The following is a 20,770-nucleotide window of genomic DNA, read 5'->3' as shown; positions in this document are numbered from 1 at the left end:
ATTGTCTCTATGGTCGGTCCGCCCGTTTCGCCTCGGAGGCATGGAAAAAGTGGGTGGAACTGACGTCATCACACCGACGTGGCCCTCTTATGGCTCCAGTGACCTCATGTGGAGCCGCATGCGGAGCCATAGCATTTTGACTACCTCGTCGGCGTGGAGAGCTTGGAAAAATGTCCGCGGAATGCTGGCGCAGGGGATATTCAGAAGGTGAGGAATCCACAGGCAGATACTGTATCCCCCAGAAAAAGCGTTACCGAAGGTAAGTAACTTGTTCTTTTGGAGACTTGAGGTCCTGCTGAGCGCCCTACTTTTATAGACTACAAGAACTTCAGGTCAGGTGTTTCATGGTGTCCTCTGCAGGGGACACTGAAGAGGGGTTTTGCTGCTAATGGCTTTGCGAAGTTGGAAATGTTTGAACCTCAGACGTTGGGGTGGTTGGTTTGAGTTATTTGAATCTAAGTGCAGTTAGTTCATAATCCAGCCAAGCAACATATGTTTTCTTTTTCTGGTGGCCTGTGAGGGTTTGTGGGGTTCTCTTCATCTGTACCGGAACAAGTTTTGTGGCTTACAAAGGTATGTGTTTTGTTTGGTGAGCCACAGATATTAGGGTTAATTTGAAGACCAGTGGGTTTGATGTTGGGGTGTTACAAGAATGAGCCACTGAGCATGCAGTTGGTTGAATGTGGGGTATTTTGGAGAGATCCAAATGCAAATGGGAGGTTTGGTGACCCAAAAGGGTGGCATTTCTTTTGGTGGCACGCATGTGGTAGTATATGTTTGGTTGCTGTTTCTCTTTTGATGGCACAAGAGGGGAGATTATAGCTGTTTTTACTTGCTGGTATTTTAGTGCCCCGTTGTGATAGTAGTAGTAGTGATGGTTGTGGATGAGGTGGCCCAACAGGATGGGCAGTGTTATGGACGCTGGGAGGGTTGGATCTTGTTTTGTTGGCATGGAGGGTAGCAAGTTGCTTTAATGGTTTCCAGAAGTAAACCATTTTGATTGTGGAAAAGGACCAGGCAGCATTTTGATAGCTTGTAAAGGTGGGCATTTGTTGTGTGTCTCATAGTGGTGGGTCACGTTTTGGTGGTAGCATGACTGTGTGATATTAGTGGCTCCCATAAATGGTAATTGTTGGTGTGTCACAGTGTTTGTGGTGGCCAGACGGATTTCCATTCATGGTGGTAGGGCAATTTGCTGGTCCACAAGCGAGTCACACTGGTGGTGGCCTAAAGGAGCCAGATTGATCTGGGTGAGTGGGAGTTGGCGCACCAGGATAAGTGTCGTTTTCAGAACCTACCAAGATTAGGATTGTTTCAAAGGCCTAGTCGGCTGGACTGCGCTGCCATCTCCTACATGTAAGGGCATCGTTTTGTTTGGTTTCTGATGAAAGCCTCCTTACCAGACCACAGTGCATTCCTTACCAGACCACAGTGCATTCCAGACAACGTAACCTTTTTATTATGCGTTCACCTGTTTGTCGTAATGAAGTTACTGATGTTTAAGCTGTTTTCCTCTAGATTTGAAGGTGAATGAGAAGGGGACATGCACACTTCCCGAAGCGTCTGGCAACTCTCCTCAGGAGATCGACCCCTCCAAAGAGAACCAGCTGCTTTTCTCTTACTCTGTCCACTGGGAGGTAAGAAGTATAGTCCAAGGTTGAACTTTTGTTTTATCTTCAACTACAATTTGCAGCAGTGGGACCCTGTAATAGTTTTCTTGCAATTGTTGCATTTTGAATAATGGTTCACCATTCCCTAAACCATAATTTGACGAAGGGAATTAAGAACGAATGCAACCCATAGAATCGCAATCCCAAAAACGTGAAACAGTTTTTAAACTCTAATAGAAAATTTGGCTTGGACACAATGGAACTTTAGCTGTTTTGAAGAGCTTGTCTATTCATCTTTGTTAAATAGCTTCTCTTAATGCGAGCGCAGTGAGTACAGTGCCGACTGCACCACTTCATTTTAGCATTTCTAATAAACTGGAGGACCCGTAATTTACAGGGTGGAAAGTTAGTCATCCCTTTCAATGCTCGGGGTGAATTGATGCACTTGAATGCCAGAGGTTTTGCTGACTCTTGTGGTTTAGCTTGCTGATTCTTGCAGTTACGATCTTTAATTTCTCTCTGTTGCTTTGCTCTGTCCCCACAAAAGTAAATTGGGGTTTTGGCTTGGCACCAATACGGCTCTAAAGTAATGCAATCCTAGCTTCAATATCTGTTTGTTCGCTGAGGCTATATAAGCAGTTGTAAAGTTTATGGGTTTTGTTTAATGATATTGCTCCTTATGATTGTTGCGTCTCGGTCCTAGCAAGAGAAATGCTGCAAGGGAAATGTGCCCTAAATTACCCAAATTCAGAAACGGAAATGACAGAGTGCATATTTTTTAATGCAGATCTAGCGTCCATAGGTTTTGCACTATCTGCATATATCTGATAATTGTGCAAAATTGCTGGTTATAGTGCGGCATTTGTTTCATCGCCAATACGAATTCCAGGACCTTAGGGTAATATCAGACAAACTAGTTTCCAATCTTTTGGGCTTGTCTTGATATGTTACCAGCGATTATTGTAGTGCTCTTCTTTTGATTTGCCCAAGGGCTTTTCATGAATCTATATCCAGAACATTTGAGCACAATTCTGTCTCGAAATATAAATAACCTACTTCACTCTTAAATCTTCATTTGTAAAATTCGAATTGAATTTATTATTTTAAAAAAAATTGGGGACTTGCAATAAATGATGCGTGTGTGATAACCTTTGCCATTTTCACCCAAAGGCTACAATCTTCGTGGCGCTAAAACTTCCTTGCTCAATATAACGAAAGCTCTGTCCACATTCCCTTACAGAGCCCAGCATACATCTGGCAGGACAGAAAAGTCCAGGAAAATTACATGTATGGGCTTGTAGTAGAGGACACAAAATAGGCCAGTTGAAACATCCTAGACTGGGGTTCGATGTCCTAATTTTTGTCAAGTGCTCTGCATCCCTTTTGGTTAGACATATGCCATATAAAGAGCTTTATTAAATATTTATTATACATCACAAAACGTTTGTTGAATTAACAAGGCACGTTTATACACTGAGGACACATACAATTTTAAAATCTTTTTTTCATAGAAATGTTAAAAACAAAAGTGTGCTAAATACCAGATTTTGACTTAATTATACATACAAGTAGAAGCAACTCTATGGACATTTTTCAGTTAACACTAAGATTTAGCATATTTAAACTGTTTAGATTTTGAAACGCTTTACTTACAATTGGTTCGTCACTGAAGGTGCTGTTATCAAGAAAATGGATTGTGTGGGTGTAGAGTCAGGCAAGTCTAACGACCCTGGTTATACTGGCCCAATTTTTACGTCGAGCCTGAGTCAGCGTGCATGCGGTGCTCTGGGAGACTTGTTGTGGTGGAGTATGGAAGACAAGCCCCGCCCACTGCCCCACCCGTATTTTTCATTGGCTTTTATCGTTGCCCTTCGTAAATGCTGGCTTGCGAGTCGTTATTAGGCTTGTTAGTCCCTCCTTGGTACCACCATGTCTGCATTTGTAAACACCCATGGCGACTGGCCCCTTTACTTCGGATGCGACACAGCTCATCTTATTTAGTCTGTGAGCACTCTTTTCTTTAATGAGTTTCTCCTATTGCTGCCACAACATGCTTTGCCCGCCATGTCCATTTTCACTTTCAAGGAGCACCGGGACAATGGCGGCCGATTCTTCGAAGTAAAATAGGTCCGCACTTATAAGAGTTTGAGATCTTGTCATTGTAAATGACAATAGCTTAAACTCTTGTAAATGCGAGATCAATTGCATTGCAAATGCTTGTTAAAAGTGTAATCTGTTGATGTAGCTTATGATGGACATTTGTAAAATTCTACTTGTCCGCGGGGAGGAGGATTAAAGTGGAGAAAGTGAGTTCTGCCCAATCGTTTTAGTTAGATGGCTGAGCAGTCTTTTCAGAAGGTATACTGGGAAGGATGTAGTTGAGGCAGGCATGGAAGAGGGGATCAGTTGCAGCCATTTGAATATGGCAGAGGCTCGATGAATCATGAGTGGAAGAGGAGTAGTAGCTTACCACAACTGATACTGAAAGCCTTTGTTTCATCATCCATTTTGTGTCTGACTTTCTCACTTTTTTCTGTATGAGTCTCTCACTGAAAACATTATTTCCCTGCAGCAGAGTGATGTTAAGTGGGCATCGAGATGGGACACTTATCTAACCATGAGTGATGTGCAGATCCACTGGTTTTCCATTGTTAACTCTGTTGTCGTCGTATTTTTTCTTTCAGGTAAGTGTACCTGGGCATTAGAATTATTAAGGGCAAGAGGCAATACATATTTTTGAAGGGATGGATCAACCGATGTATATGGGGTGTTTGTTTCCAGGTGGACTGTAGAAGAATATCTAGGTTAACACTAAGGGAGCAATTCCTAAAATTGACTCACACTGGCAGGGGCCTATTTGAAGTTTTGGGGCTCACTTTAATTCTAGGTTTGACATAAATGACGCTTGCACCATTCATGGCAAACTTAGTATTGTTTGTTTTTGCATTAAAGGGGGGTGGTTTCAGCCTCCTTCATCCATTGGCTTCTTTTGCCTTGTAACCTTGAGCCATTGCCCTGTGACGTTGTCAATCACATCTTGGATCGCCTGCAGGAGTATTCTGGTGTCGCCTTTTTTCTGTTAGCTCTGTAGCTGTGTTTTTCTCCCTCCAATGTATTGAGTTTTTTTATTTTATTTTTTACACAGTTAATGAGCAGCCTGGTAGCACTAGGCAGCTAGCACTGACACAAGCATTTGTAAAATGAATGCTACGCAAAAGAAAGCAACTTACTGTCCTTGTAGTAGACATTTTCTAGAAACGTCTGTCTGCATTCGCTTCCCAGTATAAAAAACGAGTATTGGAAAAGACAAAACTACACACTACCAACGTCAAACATAGTGCATTGGATTACGCCATGTTCCTTTAGGCAATTATCTGAAATGAGGTTCTTGCTTTGTCCACATCCACAAGAACGAGTAGTAGGAGTAGTCTCTACCAAGCTGTCGAGGTTGATCATGGATACTGAACTATGCTTTCCAGTATCCCAAGCAAATTGTGTGCTCCTGCCACAACTACCCCCAGATTCAAGAAAGCCAGAGCAGGAGGAAGACGCTTTTCAGTTCAAACCGCACGTCTTTGGAACTCGCTCCCTCGCGACCTGCGACTCGAACCACAATACCTTCGCTTCAGGAAGCAGCTAAAGACTCATCTTTTTCCCCAATGACTCACGCCTTCCCTTACACTGATTCTTTGTCCCCTCCCCCCCCTCTTCACCTCTCGTTTGCCCTGGCCCGCTGAACTGAAGAGTTAGGGTTTTTTTAGCGCTGGGATACCTCTGGGTGACTATGCGCTCTACAAAAATAAATAATAATAATAATAATAAATGAGTGGAAACCAATCACTGTTGGAGGCAGGAGTGCAGGAATGTTTCAGCCTAAATGCATTCAGTCTACCGCTTTGCAGGTGAATGAACTTCACCGTACTATACATGCAGATCAAAGTATTTGTTTGAGCATCACTCAAGCACTTCTAATGGCAAATACCTATTTATTCCCTGCTGCTAGGATGTTTTATTTTTTCAATTACCTTTTTCTTTTTTTGCTCATCCCCAACCATCCCTCTCCTTTGTTTAATCTTAACATCTCAGTCTAGAGTTTCAGAAAGTTGTATAACATGCCAATCCATAAACGCAGGAGGCGTTTCCACCTGTTTTCTAACACACTGCATTCATTGCTAATGCTGGACTAGAACGAACTACATTTGACAACTGGCATGACTTTACATCGGTTTTAGATCTATTCACTGCCCTCCTTTTGGCAGTATATTCTAAAAACAAAATTCTGCATCGTGAGGACAGTTATGCCTTCCGTTGAAACAACTAAATCAGTGCAAAGTTGCTGACCTAATATATTTTGATTTTGCAACTTTCTGGAGAATTGATTTATTATCAGAGTTCATTGCAATCACAGTGGCACCTCCATCAGTGACTTGAAATTGACATGGGCCATAACTTTGACCTCACCAGTTTATTATTCTGACTAGATTCCCAACATTTTGACGTTTGAGCCAGGTTGCAATCCGGCAGTCTAGGTAATGGTCTTGTTTTTAAATGTGTCAAAGTATGTCCATGTGCAGGTGTATGCATGCAAAGGGGTTGACGGGTATTGATCTTCTAACCCTATACTAAGTAACCAAGCTAATGAATGAAGAAGTGTGTAATCTATTGGCTATTCCTACCTTTTATATTTTCTCTAAACACCTTTCCAGTATCCATTTCCTAGGAGTTGTGTGCCTGATCATAGATTAATGAGGACCAGTTGTGGAATAGCACTCCACTACAAAAACTGCATATTTAAGTGATGGAGATGTTCTAAACTTTGTCTTTGGTCTGTAAGATTACTTTTAGCTTTGTAAAAGAACATTGTTAGAATGATTGAAATGGGCTGTGTATGGGGGTTCAGCAGTCTATCCAGTGGGCGCTTAAATTATGTACACAAGCTATGCAAACACAGATTATTGCGTGTTGTGCTTTGCTTTCCCGAGTACAAGTATTAAAGCTTGATTTTGTTTTTTCCTCCCCCTTTCAGGTATACTGAGTATGATTATTATCCGGACGTTGAGGAAAGACATTGCAAACTACAACAAGGAAGATGATATTGTATGTGTTCTTAAATCTTCTTTTGACTAAAGAGTCACTGACATCATTGGTATTGAGTGGGCTCAGGCCTTTTAATGTTGGATACACCCTATAGTTTTTGCATAAGTGAAAGGCCCTGCAAAACTTGTATGGAAAATTATATATGGAGGTGGGATGGTCTGCTTGTCATTGGTATGAGCGGTTTGAATGTGGAGAATAAATCCCTTTATCTTGTGCGTTTTCTCTGCTGAAATACAGGAAGATACCATGGAAGAATCTGGGTGGAAACTTGTACATGGAGATGTTTTCCGACCACCTCAGTATCCTATGATCCTCAGCTCACTTCTCGGGTCAGGGATTCAGCTCTTCTGCATGATCCTTATTGTCATATGTAAGTACAACTTGGGGTGTGAAGGGAGTTGTATTTTGTACATAATGCAGAGGTATTAAAGAATGGTTATCTTAACAGCATTTGATTTATTTTCTCAATCTAGTTTTCTACCCAATAGGCATCCAAAAACTGGTCAAGCCAGTATACAGATATTCTAGACGTTGCATTTTTTTTTATTGTATATGTTCTTTATGGTTTAATGTTTTCATTCAGTATTCAAGGCCATTGGTCTTCAATAGCAAATGTATGCAGGTGACGCCCAGATTGTGGTAGATCTTCATGATCAATTGAAAGACATACTGGAAGCTCAGTCGTGTTAAACAGCTGTACAATACTGTAAGAACTTAAATAGACTATGCTTAAACACCAGTAAAACGGACATTTTACTATCGCGTGTAAATCAAGATTTTTATCGTGTTCTGGCCTTGCGATTTTGGGCCCTCACCAAAGCCAGTGTCTAAGGTTAGGAATTTGGGGATTTAGTTTGATCTAGATTTATCTTTTCATTCTCAAACAAGTTTAGTTACTAAACCAGCCCATTATCATTTGACCAACCTATGCAACATTACACCACTACTCCAGACCATCCATATGATTTCATTATTAAATGCAATGTCCTTTCTAGAGTTAATATTGTGTTAGTGCACACTTTAATAGAAGCCATATCAATCTGAGAAGAATGCAAGCTAGTTGCTGAAAACATGGAAGCTGTAAGTGTATGCAGAGTAAATTAATATAGTCAGAAACCAGGTTATTGGTTGTCCTTAGCTTGGTTACCTATAGAAGTCCTAATTCCCTTTAGGGCTTTAACTCTTATTTGCACAGTGCTACATTACCATGTCAAGAATTCTTAAAGAATGGCTTTCAAGTTAAACAGGCTATGAGATAGCTTTGCTCAGCTGCAGTGTCTAAACTAGGTCCAAAATGGAAACTGGTTAAAGCCTGGTAAAAAATATGTTCACTACAGTTAGAGCTGCTTTATGGAACTCTTTTCCGGCATGCTAAAGATACAGTAACAGTTTGATTAAATTCAAATGCCAATTAGAAATGTATCTGAAAGGCTAATGTACTGAATGGTCTGCTGCCTATTTGAATTTTTAGCATATGATGGAAATTCTTATGTATTATTTTATTATCTGTTGATGTGGTAATTTAGAATTGTGCACTTGTGCCAAATAAATAAATACAATGAATTAAACCTTTTACTCAAGAGAATGAACAGATACAGTTTCATATCTAATTGTGAGTTATTTCATTTGTACAACATGCACTGTTTAATTGAATATAATCATTCTATTACAGTGTATTATATAAAGGTTACAACAGACTAACATTTAAACAAAAAAGGTGTAATGACTTTGCTGCGTAATTTTTATAGGGACACTTATGAGTCACTAAGTGCACGCTGTGGGCATCATTCCTTTTTTTATTTACAGATCCAAAATGGATCGTTAAATTAAAATAAATACATTTTAAAAAGTAGCGTGAAATAATTTTTAAAAAAAGCAGATGAGCCAGCAATAAGAAGGCAACATGTGACATGTCTTGCTCACGTCTTTGATCAAATTAAGAACAACTTTTTTCTTTTTTTTTGAAAGCTCAAACTATTAGCCAGACACCTATTTGCCAAAATGATCCTTGACCCTGCAGAGCTTTCATTAAGTTGTTGACTCAGAAAGCAAATTAATCTATGCTGTCAAACCATTACACAAGGTATTTCTAACCTATTACATTTAAAATGCGGAGACTTTGTTTAGGCCTGCGAAACAATATACAATATGATAGCCTCTATAAATATAATACAACAGAAAAGCTGCTGTAATATGCAGTCATTACCTTTATGAACATTTTACAGCCCGTTTCTTTTATACAGAACATCTTCTACTGGAAAAGCGGAGTACGTTTCTGAACAGAAGTTTAATAATACATACAAATATTTACCTTAGTACAAATAAATAGAAGACCGTCTTCTCTTCACATAGAAAAGAATAATTAATACTATGAACTGTAATGAATAATATATAGGGTGAAAAGTGGTGTTGTAAAGTTTATTGTTCCTTTAATGTATTAATGTAATATGAGCTAAGACAATAATTGTACGTGAATTTGTTATATTGAGATATAGTTATATTTTTTCATACAAAAATTATAGGAAGATATCTGTAATTCACAGCATGCTAGGCATAATATTGAGGAAAGATTCCTTTCGAATTCCTAAGAGTTCTGAAAGTCTGAGGGGAACTATTTTTATTGAATTGTACCATTAGAATATTGCAATTGGTAACAGATGTGTTGCTATTCTTTACAATGAGCAGAAAGCATCCAGGGAATATAGGTGTAGGCAACTGGGCTTTTGTTGCAGTTACCAGCCCTCCCCCCCCCCCCCCCCCCCCCCCCACGTTTTGCCCCCTTTTTAGCTACTAGATGCTGATTTTCGACTCTGACAGTGCACTTAGGCGTGCTAACCAGATCTCCATGCCAGTGCTCCGTCCCTAGAACAAGGTAAAGTCAAATAGTGCTACAGTAGGACTAGAGCATCCCTGCAAATACCTAGTAAATGGTACTCCAGGTACCTAGGGTAGGGGTACTAAAGAGGGCCCCTAAGGGCTGCAGCATATATTATGCCACCCTAAGAGACCCACCTACAAATTCCACAAAGACTGTCAGTGCAGGCTACGTGACATTGTGCAAACCATGGTTGAAAACACGACATGACATACTCCTGTGTGTCATGTCAAAGTCACTGCATCTAATATATGTAAGTCACCCCTACAGCAGCCCTTGAGCTCTAAGGCAGGGTGCATTATATTTTATGTGAGGACATATCTGCTCATGCAGATATGCCCCTGTGATGGCTAGTTCTATTGCTAGATATTGCAAGTGAACATGTGTAGGAAGCTGGCACTATAATGGTACGCTACTAGGTGGTTAAAACGTACACAGAGTCCAGGGCTGCCCCAAAAGTGTACAGGGCTCAATTTAAAACACAGTGTTCTATTAGTGGTAGTGTGAGCAAGCAGCCTTGGGCTTAACACAGAGAAGTGCAAGACATTTATTGCACAACAGTGACCAATAATGGTCACACGGCTCAAAAAGGAGATCCACACCACTTTTATAAAAATAAGCTTTGTTTGTATTTTATTTTATACTTTCACTTAAAAAATTGACACTGCAATTTCTGAACAGTTCAATGTTATCCAATGGAGGAAAACAATAATGTGGTTTAACAGGTAAGTACATTACTTTCAGTTTTAGTCTTCAGGACCAAAGGTCGGCAAGGGTCAGATGAGCACCAAAAATCCTAGTTCAGCCCAATGCTTTTCAATGGATAATGGGGGTGCTCAAAGCCACACTGCGCATGTAAGTAAATTTGTTGCGGGGGCCAAGCTTTGAAGTTAGGTTAAGCAGGGAGGGGGCGCAAAGCAGCACGAAACATACACCACCAGTGGCACAGGGGTGGCCGGGTGCAGGGTGCAATTTCAGCGTCGGGCGCTCCATACTTTTCAATGAGGAATCTGCTTTTGACAAACAGGCTGCAGGCGTCGCACCAGACGTTGCAGGAGGGAGATCGACAGTAAAGGTAAGTAGAGATGTAGGGGTCGTAGGGGGACCATCAGTTCAGCTCACCAAGGCGCAGGTGCTTCTGGTACAGGGGCTCCTTTAGACGTTGGAGTTTTCTTACCGGAGCCAGTCTGGGTCAGGGGGGAGTGTCTAGATTCAGGTTGCAGGTGTCGTCGTAGAGTCCAGGAGAGGTCATCCAACGTTGGACTTGGTCAGGATTGATGGGGAACCTGTTCTGGGATGGTGGGCCACCTGGACATGGGCCATAGGCATCTGCTGCAGAGTGGGCAGGACATGTGGATCCGCAGGGCACCAAAGTCTGCTGTGTTGGATTCTCATGGACAGAACCACTGTCCTCAGGAGTTCTGGTCTTTTTCGAATTTCAGGCAGTCTTCCTGGGGTTTCTGGAAGTTGTTGGCTGCAGGACAAGCGTTATCTTGTAGGGTCTTGGAAGCAGGAGACAGGCCGGTAGGGCTGGGGCCATGTCAGTCTTCGTCTTCAGGCATCGCTGCATGGCGTCTTCTTCGTCCTTCGTCGCAGGTAACTAACGAGGAAGCCACCCAAGTACTAAATTTAGGGGGCGTTTTAGGGGAGTAGTAGGCAGGGCCAATGGGCACCTTACCTGGGGTGACTACACACGCTATTATGCCACCGTCCTGTTCGAGGGGCATAGATAGGCTTTCCTGTTTTCAGTTTCTATTTTTGGTAAATTCTGGTGGTGTTTTTTCAGTGTTTTCCAGTGATTTCAATACCTCAAAAAAACAGTGCTTTTCAGTGGTTACTCATTTTCGCGCCATAAAAAACAACTGAGACAGTGTTTTACCGGTGTTTATGTAACGCTTTGCTGTTATTATTGATTGCTTTCTTCGTCCGGCCCCAGCCATGGTAAGGACCACACTGTATGACATTTAAAGTGGATAAGAGGGCGATCATGATGTGTGCTGAAGAGATAAATGCCAGAATGTCACCATCTGACCAGACCAAGCAGTGTATATAGGTACAAACTACAGAGAATCGTTTGTGGCAGCCAGCAACGTCTCACAGTTCGGATCATTTTTCATAATTTACCCTACAATATCACTGGGAGCTTCGGACGACATGATTTACAAGTGTTCAAATGTGCCACCATAGCATAATACAAAGTTACACATTGGATGAGCAGAACAGAAAGTGTATTTAGAAAGTGTATTTTCACCCCGAAGAGCAAGAGCACCACAGTGCTGAATAACTGAAGGTTCCAGTTCATCTTATAAACACAAGATTTTTTTGAGATGCCTTTGGTTCTTCACAATACCTCTAACCAAACAAATTTGATGAAGAAAAAGCATGATAGACCATAGGGATTCCGGGAAACAAACTTATTTTCTCCTGCGCTGCATAGAAAAAGAAATATCCAAGCAGCATAACAGTAGGCAAAGGTTACAAAGAAAGGATTTGTCGCCTTTCGCCATGTGGAGATGAAGGGGTGAAAAAATAAACAAAGCCTCGTTTACATGTAAATGGTCTTTTAAAGACATGTGAAGTACTCAGGTGCGGCTTCGATAATCTCAAAAACTGTCTGTGTGTGGGCACCCGGGAGGCTGTCTCGGCTGACACACACCACGTGTGCTCTGCGCGCCTGCCTTCAAGCCCTCACTGCGAGGGCCAAGGCTCCTGTTTGGGTGGCTAGAACCGAGCCTGATTACAATGCGGGCACAGGTTGTAAAGGCATATCCACACGTGCACGAATGCAAGCATTGCAACCAGTTACAGTAAGCACCGATAGGCCAGCGCGCACACATAGGCACGATTTTATAACCTGCGCTCGTATTGAAACTCATAAGCATGATTGCACATCGAAATATCATGCATATAGTATGATAACACGGTTGGCGCACATTGTGTTTTTCATGGCAAAAGTTGAATTTTGGTGCCGGTATTTTTCACTTTTATTTTTTACTTTTTTACCGAGAGGGACACGCTTAAGACATTGAACTTTTTTACCGAGAGGGACACGCTTAAGACATTGATACACAAGGTTGTTTATTTGATCTTTTCTGAAGCACTCAGTTTGGTTAGCGATTCGAATACACAAGCGCACAGTGATTGTCATTGTTCTCATGAGTTGTGGCAGTGTATCACGGGTTGACGTCCCCCTCATTAAATGACACTATTTCTTTAAATGTGGAAACCAAGTCTTTTATTTCCGTATGTTCCCATTATGATGATCAGTGCTATAAATACATTTGTCCTATGTTGTAGTTACCCCTGATTGTACTGCTTTGGCTCCCTCAAGTGGCCAAAAGGTGCAAATGGCCAAGTGGTGAATCCAATTTGAAAAATTCAGCAATACTCTGTTTAAACCGGGTCAGCTGATTTGCAATCGGTAGGGTAATCTCGGGCAGAGTCAGTTAAAACCGAAATCCGGACAGCCTAGGCATAGACCTAGCCCTGATTGGAGGAGTCCCCTTATCTTCAAGATAGAGGGGACTGAAAAGTGTGCTTAACTTCGCCTTCTTCACCTGAGGGATGGAGTTAGCAAAGATGGGCACACCTCCTAGCCTTTTTGAATTTTCCCACCGAAAGTGGAGGTGTGAACCGGGGGCTGCCAGATTTGCATGTCGAGGGACTTCAGAGACAGGGAGACCAACTTTTTGAGTGACCCAACTCTTGTTTGTTCCTCTTCTGCAAAACAAATACCAAGACGTGAGTCTGTGACATCTGCCACTTGACTCCGCTTCGGTTTGCCAAGACTGGACTTCAGTCGCTGCCTGCAGCCTCTTTTTGCTGGCCCACCTCCAACTGCGAAAGAGTACTGCACCAGAATCCGACTCCAAAAGACACTAATGCACCCAAGCCCTACAGCCCGAGGAGAAGAGGAATAAGAGTGTCCCTGTGTGCCGGAGGATCTCAAGGGTCGAGCCCCCTGGTTGGTTCCCCTGGGCTTATCCCCCAGTCCCAGCTTGCAGCCTCTTTGTAACTGGGCCGTTCTTCCAATGAAGTGAATGGGGCACCTCTGCACCCAGATGTCACATAGCTGAGGTGACTTGGTGTTGCCGTGGACCTTTCCCCATACTCCCCTTAAGTCCTGAAGAACAGTCCCGTAAGTCACTGACAAGTGCCTGAATGCAGTACATGTTTTTCCTCCATTGGCTAACATTACCGATCCAGAAAATGCATGAAGTGTCCATTTTTGAAAACTGTAAAAATTCATAACTCAAAAAGTGCTCACCTGATTATCTTGGTATCTAAATTTATATAAAAGTATGTGTTATTTATATAAATCGGTGTTTGGGGTTTGCCTGGACTCCTTAAACAGTGTACCTCTTTTAGGTACACTATATATAGAGCCATCTTCCTACAATAGGAATGATCCAGAAGAAAGCCCAGTGATACCTTAATTTCTTGCTGACACCTGTTGACCAACTTAAGGTTGTTATGAAGTAACCCTAAAAGTTTAGCAGACACACAACTCCTTTTCCCGTTTTTAGCCTTGCATAAGATAGGCACAATTAAAGTAAACCATTTTTATGGCTAAACACAGTTTTAATATTTTCTCAGTCATTCCCCCTTCACCGCAACCTCACCACACTAAAAAGTATTCAAGAATAGCACCCACCCTACTGAATCAATTTGGTGTTAGTGAAGTGGGTCCCTATGATTAGGCATGCCACCTAACGCTAGTAGGTGAGGGGTACCATGTCTTAGTTTGTTTTCCTTAACAGCAAGCCAACAGGCACAGTGTATAATATTTTGGCCAAAAGACCAATGAGTCCAGGAACTACCTTTTTAGATGAATAAGCACAAGAATATCGTAGACAGGAAGAATTTCCCTGAACTCCTTTAACGGAGCCTTTCCAGTCTTGCGTTGTTAGAAGTGTAAGTAATGGGGAGGTGGAACTTGTAAAGGGGTCTTCAAAATATGTCTCTCTCTCCTCCTGTATGGGTACCACAATAATGTAATTGCTTAGCCCATTGCTTGTCTATTTAGAAAAGAAGGTACTTTTTAATCTTACGGCAGTACTTAATACTACAAAATTCAATTCAGCATGTGCAGTAGTGACCCTGGTCTCGATTATCTTTTGTGGCGCGTCACCTCTCTGTGCTATCTAACCCTCCCCCAAGTGACCCTAGACGAACTTGTTTCAGGAATTATAGCAAAAGCATGAATAAAGCTCGGGTGCAGATTACTGGTGCTCCACAAGTGAAATATGCATTAACTTCACTTGTTACCTCTTGTAGTATAGCAAGTAGGAAATTGATTCTTAGTCCTTCACGCTTGACTATCACAGACATTTAGGTAAGATTCCACAGCAGGCGGAGGCCCGTGACATTTAGTAGCAGTCGCTCAAGTGACGCTGAGGAGGCCTAGCACAACCCACGCCTTTCTTACATATGGTTGCCCAGATTGATCTGCTGTCCCGCGGTCATGTGGTTACTTATGCAGGCACTGGTCATGCAGTGGCATCGCTGTCCAGCCGAAGAAGTCCCTATTCGGCTGCTACAAGTACCTCAGGAGTTGTAGCCCCTGTGGGGCCAGGAGGACCTCGCAGCAGTTGTAGTCTGAGCGAACCTCACGGCATTTGTAGCCCTGATTGAACCCACGGAGAGATCTGGACATACTTTTTAGCCCTGGTCGATTTTCTTTTCGCTTTCTAAACATCTGCTTTATCTTGCTGTACTTTGACTATATGAACACCCTGGGCTTCGTCCCAAAGACAGTCTGTCCTCTTGCGGGGCCACACAGAATCCTTATCTTCCACAGCATGCAAGATTCTAGGCACTAGGTAGACTATAGTCTCCTCTAGCAGAAGGGGCAGACTTCAGGGATGTCCTCCCACCCCTTGGAGACTGGCTGTCAAACACTAGTCCTGGTCACACAGCAGTCAGACTATACTGTGGAGCAGTTCTTTGGTCATGAAGAACTTGAAACTGGAACAAGGTGGAGTGGTTTGGGTCCTACTTTTATACCCCCTTTCTAAATGGGGATGTGGATTCACTGACTCAAACCTCAGAAACGCTTGGAGTTATTCTCTTTTAATCCTACTTCCCAGGATGTTCTCCAGACACAGCTGTTGTGTAAAGTGATGCTTCACACAGCTGGAACATCCTCAACATAGGCTCAATGAAGTGTGAGGTTTATGCACCCGGCTGTTACCAGCCTTTCTAAAGCAGTAGTCCTACTACTGCACATATGCTACAGGCACACTACACACGCGCATGCACTAAACATTCATGAAGATTTTCACGCATGGTTCTGGGTATTAACAAAGCTTCGGAACTTTGTACAACAGTGGCTGTAGCCCACAATGTCGCTGACACCAAAAAAGTTGGGTCAAACAGTCCTCTGTCCACTAGGAGGACACTTGGTGTGCCCCTCCAGGTCAAGTGCTAGATCTTGCATAGTCGAGGACAGTTCTTGAACTCTGCGCATACTATATTAGCATTATGCCAGGGCCACAATAAAAGGGTATCAGATAACACAGAGTCTGACACTCGGGTTAGGAGAACACACCTGTATACTATGTAGGGGACATTCCCGTCCCAACAGTTTTCTGGAAGTGCGATATCTTTATTTGAACTTCGAATGGTTCTTTTACTTGTGCCCTTTAACCCTTTTAACCTGCATATTTGGTCCACTGCTAATGTCTATCAAACACAATTCCTTTAAATGATTCTCTGGAATGTCGGAGTGGGGGAACTGTCTCCCACAAGCATTACCGGAGCCTACAAGCAAACACAGTACTCTAATCCGCCACTATCTTCTATACAGGAAGTTAGTGTGCTTCCTCAATGCTATGTGAATGGCTCACCCTAAACCGTAGCAGAAAATTATAACTGCCATTCTCAACTAGCAGCGTTTTCAGATCTAACATGGACAATCAGATGCCCATGATGAAAGCTAAAGTTGTCAGTCTAAGGTTGGTGGGCTTGAAAATTTCATCACTATAATTGTTAAGCAGCCCTTCTATCAGAATCAAATGTTTCATTAGCCTCAAAGACTTTCAAGAGGAAGTGATCACTACAAATTCAGAATGTTATTGGTTAAGCCACAGATGCAAATGAACAATGACTTCCCGATTACTGATTAACTCAAAGTGTGGCAAAAAACCAAACCGCGCCATCAAGGAGGCCAGAGGTGTTCAGTCCACTAGACATGTTGGTCCCATCGCAATGGCCCAGAAGCAAAAGAAATCTGTGACTTGAACTGAACAGGAACACTTCTTTATCAAGGAACTGCCATTCTGCCAACAATTGGCACTAATGTTGTACTCAAGATATAATTTTGTAGAGATGGTTTATCTGAGAGGGGAAGCAACCTTCCTCTGTCCTTTTCTGGGTGCCTGGCTAGTGCACGTCTTCTTTCCTGGAAAACTACTACAAGAATTGTGAGGAAAAAACAAAGTCCTCTCCTGTAGTACCCAAGGTTTTGGAGCACTAGCTGAAGTAGTCATGGTCATCTACCCACCCAGTAGTATAATTTCGTATTCCTTATTCCTGTGAACAGGTAGAGGAAATAATGTGATGTTCTAAAAAAGAGAACATGCTAGCATGCATGCTTTTCCTTCCAGCACGGGAATACCTCATCTATATGAGCAAAGTTCAGTATGCTGATGTAGTGCATTTTGCAGGGTTTATCATAACTCCTTCAATCAACAAATGTATTTTCTTCACACATATGTGGCTTATGAGCTGCTCAGTTGGACATTGTCTTTTGACGCGTCATCAGGGAAATGGTTGTTAAAACATTTGTTGGGTATGATGATCCAAGTCCTCCATTCATTTGGAAGACAGCCAAGGCGAGGATTGTTTATTTCCTTGTTGAATGACTGATGTTTCCACTGTTCCACAGATGGTTTCCTTTCAAGACTGTAAGTATCAGGCAAGTTTCTCTCCTTCATGTATACTATAACTGCTCAACCAACAACCAGCCCGCCCTATTTTGGGCCAGTGTGAGGCCATTGTAAAACATGGCTCTGTTTAAAAGTAAATGAAATTGTTTTTTGTTTTATACAAATGCTTGAATTTATGTATAGATGTTTCTTTGCAAACCTTGCAAAACATATGGAATCTTAGAGGATCATCCGATATTGCTATGAGAATTCCACGATATTAGTGTTTGAATTGGTACACATGACATTTTTGCTTGTTATATTGATCCAGTCTGTTATTGACAGCCACAACATTATATTTTTATTTCATGATCAGCACTGCTTTCTCCTTTGGGCATAGCAGAGAAACAATATTATCTTCAGATATGGAACGTTCATAGTGGTGCAGTGTTGATGATATGTTCTTATTGTCAGTGTTTTCCAAGATACTTAAACCATACCACACTGACCCAGTTCATGATTGGCACAATGACCCACACATATGACTCATAGATTCATATGCTTGAGCCATGTAATTACGTTATTGTTTTGTTTGGCCAAAAGGGCATCAGTAAATCGTGTAGGTTTTTTGTCACTGATGGATTGAAATACCTTTCAAGTAGGTTTCAGAGGAATCCTATCTCTGCAGAATAGTTTGTACAAATTCAAGCCGTACTAGTTTCTCACTTATGCTGCCATCATTGCTGCCATCACATTTCCCCTTCATTTCATGCTTTTTTTTATTTTCCAAATGTAAAGAAGGGGCATTATGGTACTATTCAGAAAGCTCATACCTCTATCACCAAGGCTATATCTCATATAAGATTAGTTAATGGACATTGAGGTACTGGGAGTTAATGGGGTCCGACAGCATAATGTCCAGGGGAGCAGATAAGGGAGCTGCGTGCTCCCTCCACCCAGTGCAACTGGCACAGTTTCTTGTACCATTCACTTTGTTGTTCTGTGGAAATATGGATTTTTCTGGTCAGTTATGTCCCCTATCTTGGACCCCAACGGTTCTATGTGCATGTTACAAGCACATGTATGATCCCTCCAGTTCCAGTTATGAAGACGCAAATACATGTGCGTCCATCGTTAACATGTCCTCTTTCAGATCCGCCATGAATGGGCCGGATATTCCATTCCTAAGTACGAAAGGCCACCGCCTTTATATGGTTCACTTATGCCATTTTACAGTCCAGGCAAGTAGGCCCTGATTCTGTCATCAAGCTTTTCTTGCTTTCTGTCTCTGAAGCTCCAGTCCGAGCCTGCATCTGTGACCATGAACTTTGTCTCATCCTCTGCGCGGCTCACGATGCCTGACATCAGCTTGCTGCCTGCCAAGAACTGTATTTCACCTTCGGAAATTATCTGCTCCGCTCCCTGCCCAATGCATTCCTGTCTAGTAGCTTAAGTAAACATTCTGCCAGCTACCGAGCAAAGGCCCGGCTTCTCTGTCTTTATGCAAGTAATTCATAGCCCTGTTACTATGGAAGATTCCTGCCCTCGCATCTAGTGTAGACACTTAGACGCCTGTACACGCACTAACAGTCGGTATAGTCAGTATAGAATAAGATTCTACTCCAAGAAGGCCTCTCTTTTGGATAACATAGTTCTTTAAACATAGGATGTTAGATATGATTTGGGATTAGGTTGACTTGACCCTCTAGACATCTGTCGCCGTATGTAGAGCTAAATGTCAAGTCCCCTTCACCCCCTAGCTGCACGTCAATCACACGTCATACTGCTGCGCGCGCATCTCTGCCAAGTATTTCTGCTGACATTGCGAAATTCTTTCATGGAACCACCCCATTATGACATCATGCCTGATGACGTTCCTTTGTTACGCCCAATCACGCCCATTTTCATTACGTACGAATAATGTTATCTTCCTTATCAATTGTTACGCCTCTCGCATTTGCTTCACTGTAATGCCTATTGTATAAAAGTAATTAATTATCAATAATGTATGTACTTCACTTCCTGAGCCTCCGTGGTGATGGAACCTGGAGTCCACGATTTCGAAATCGTTTATTGGAATAAAGCCCGTTCTTAACCTCTAATACCACGGATTCTGCCTCTTATTTATTGAGCTATTTTTATTATGTTCTGTATCAAATTAAGTCCCGGTAATTAAATTATTTACCACATAAATGGCGCCCGAACAGGGACACTTTCTCATCTCACGCGCCGGCGGTGCGTTGCAGGCCCGGTCTCCTGCCACAGCTGGACGGACAACAACGCGTACCAGCAGGATTTCCTGTATCTCCCTCCGGTCAAGCGGGGGCGACTGAGGCTGCGATCAACACCCAGACGAGGCAGTGAGAAGTGCGAAGTATCCCGACCAGAGCCTAGCTGAGAGAGCAAGATCCGAGGTATACAGAGGCCCACCAGGTTTCCGATGTCCCGACGTGTCTGAAGTTTTCGAGTCGAGTCGAGTCCAGTCCGGTCCAGTTCAGTTCAGTTCCGTTCCGAGGCCTTCCGTTCCGAGCTACCCGGTGAGTACCATTACTGGGGAGGCGTTCTGGCGTGCACATAAGTTGTGTCGGTCCAGACGGGTTTGGGTACACAAATCCGGTCTGCACTGTTTCAGCAGTGTATCTGTACTGTTTAGCAGTATATCTAGTATATCAAGTATATAAGTTCAGAAAATTTCCGATAAATGTCGAGAAATATGTTTTATGATTAAGTTTTCTTAGATCGTCATCTTCATTGTTGCTCATTTAAAAATGTTAAATGTTAAATGTATTAATACGTCCTGCATATTGTGGTGTGAATGACTGTTCATTATTGTGTTTTATTGTATTAAGTTTGTTCAAGATCAAGTAGCAGACCAGTTCTCAATATGCCGCTCTTTTCGAAACTAAGACAGATCACAACTAGAAAAGGGGTACTCGAAGAAGCTGTTCCCATTCCTCCTAGGGACACTCCAGGGTACTTCATGTATCATAAACACGGCCTAGACGCTATATTATTTCTTGATCTATGGGTAGACTACACTAAGGAATTACCAGAAAGTCAGAGGTGGCCCGCAGCTGGGACCTGGGATGCCGAGTGCATCGTGAAAGTAGAGGAAGAATTATGGAAAAAGAAAGCTAGACAATCACAGAAAGACGCCATTGAATTATGGCGTAAAGAATCGTATAGACGCACAGAAAAAGCACGTAGACAGGAAGAGAAGAGTAAAGAGAATTCAAATCAAGTTCGAGAAAATCTATTAATTGAAGAAGGTACACGAGTGAAATCAGAACAAGTAGACAGACAAAGACATGCCCTTATGA

The 20,770-nt window shown here is 42.3% G+C and overlaps 1 protein-coding gene across 1 annotated transcript in view; it reads left to right on the top strand.

Moving 5' to 3' along the window:
• TM9SF4 (transmembrane 9 superfamily member 4) overlaps positions 1 to 20,770 on the top strand; it is a 137,879-nt gene that overhangs the window by 81,478 nt on the left and 35,631 nt on the right. Inside the window, exons 7-10 of the mRNA XM_085619499.1 lie at positions 1,519 to 1,637; positions 4,183 to 4,294; positions 6,637 to 6,707; positions 6,945 to 7,077. Of these exons, the coding sequence (XP_085475625.1) occupies positions 1,519 to 1,637; positions 4,183 to 4,294; positions 6,637 to 6,707; positions 6,945 to 7,077 (435 nt within the window). The remainder of the gene's footprint in view (positions 1 to 1,518; positions 1,638 to 4,182; positions 4,295 to 6,636; positions 6,708 to 6,944; positions 7,078 to 20,770) is intronic.

Source organism: Triturus cristatus, chromosome 7, assembly GCF_964204655.1.
Source record: "Triturus cristatus chromosome 7, aTriCri1.1, whole genome shotgun sequence".
Taxonomy (NCBI): Eukaryota; Metazoa; Chordata; class Amphibia; order Caudata; family Salamandridae; genus Triturus; species Triturus cristatus.
Note: the sequence above shows the minus strand (reverse complement) of the source record. Positions and strands in the feature narration are given on the sequence as shown.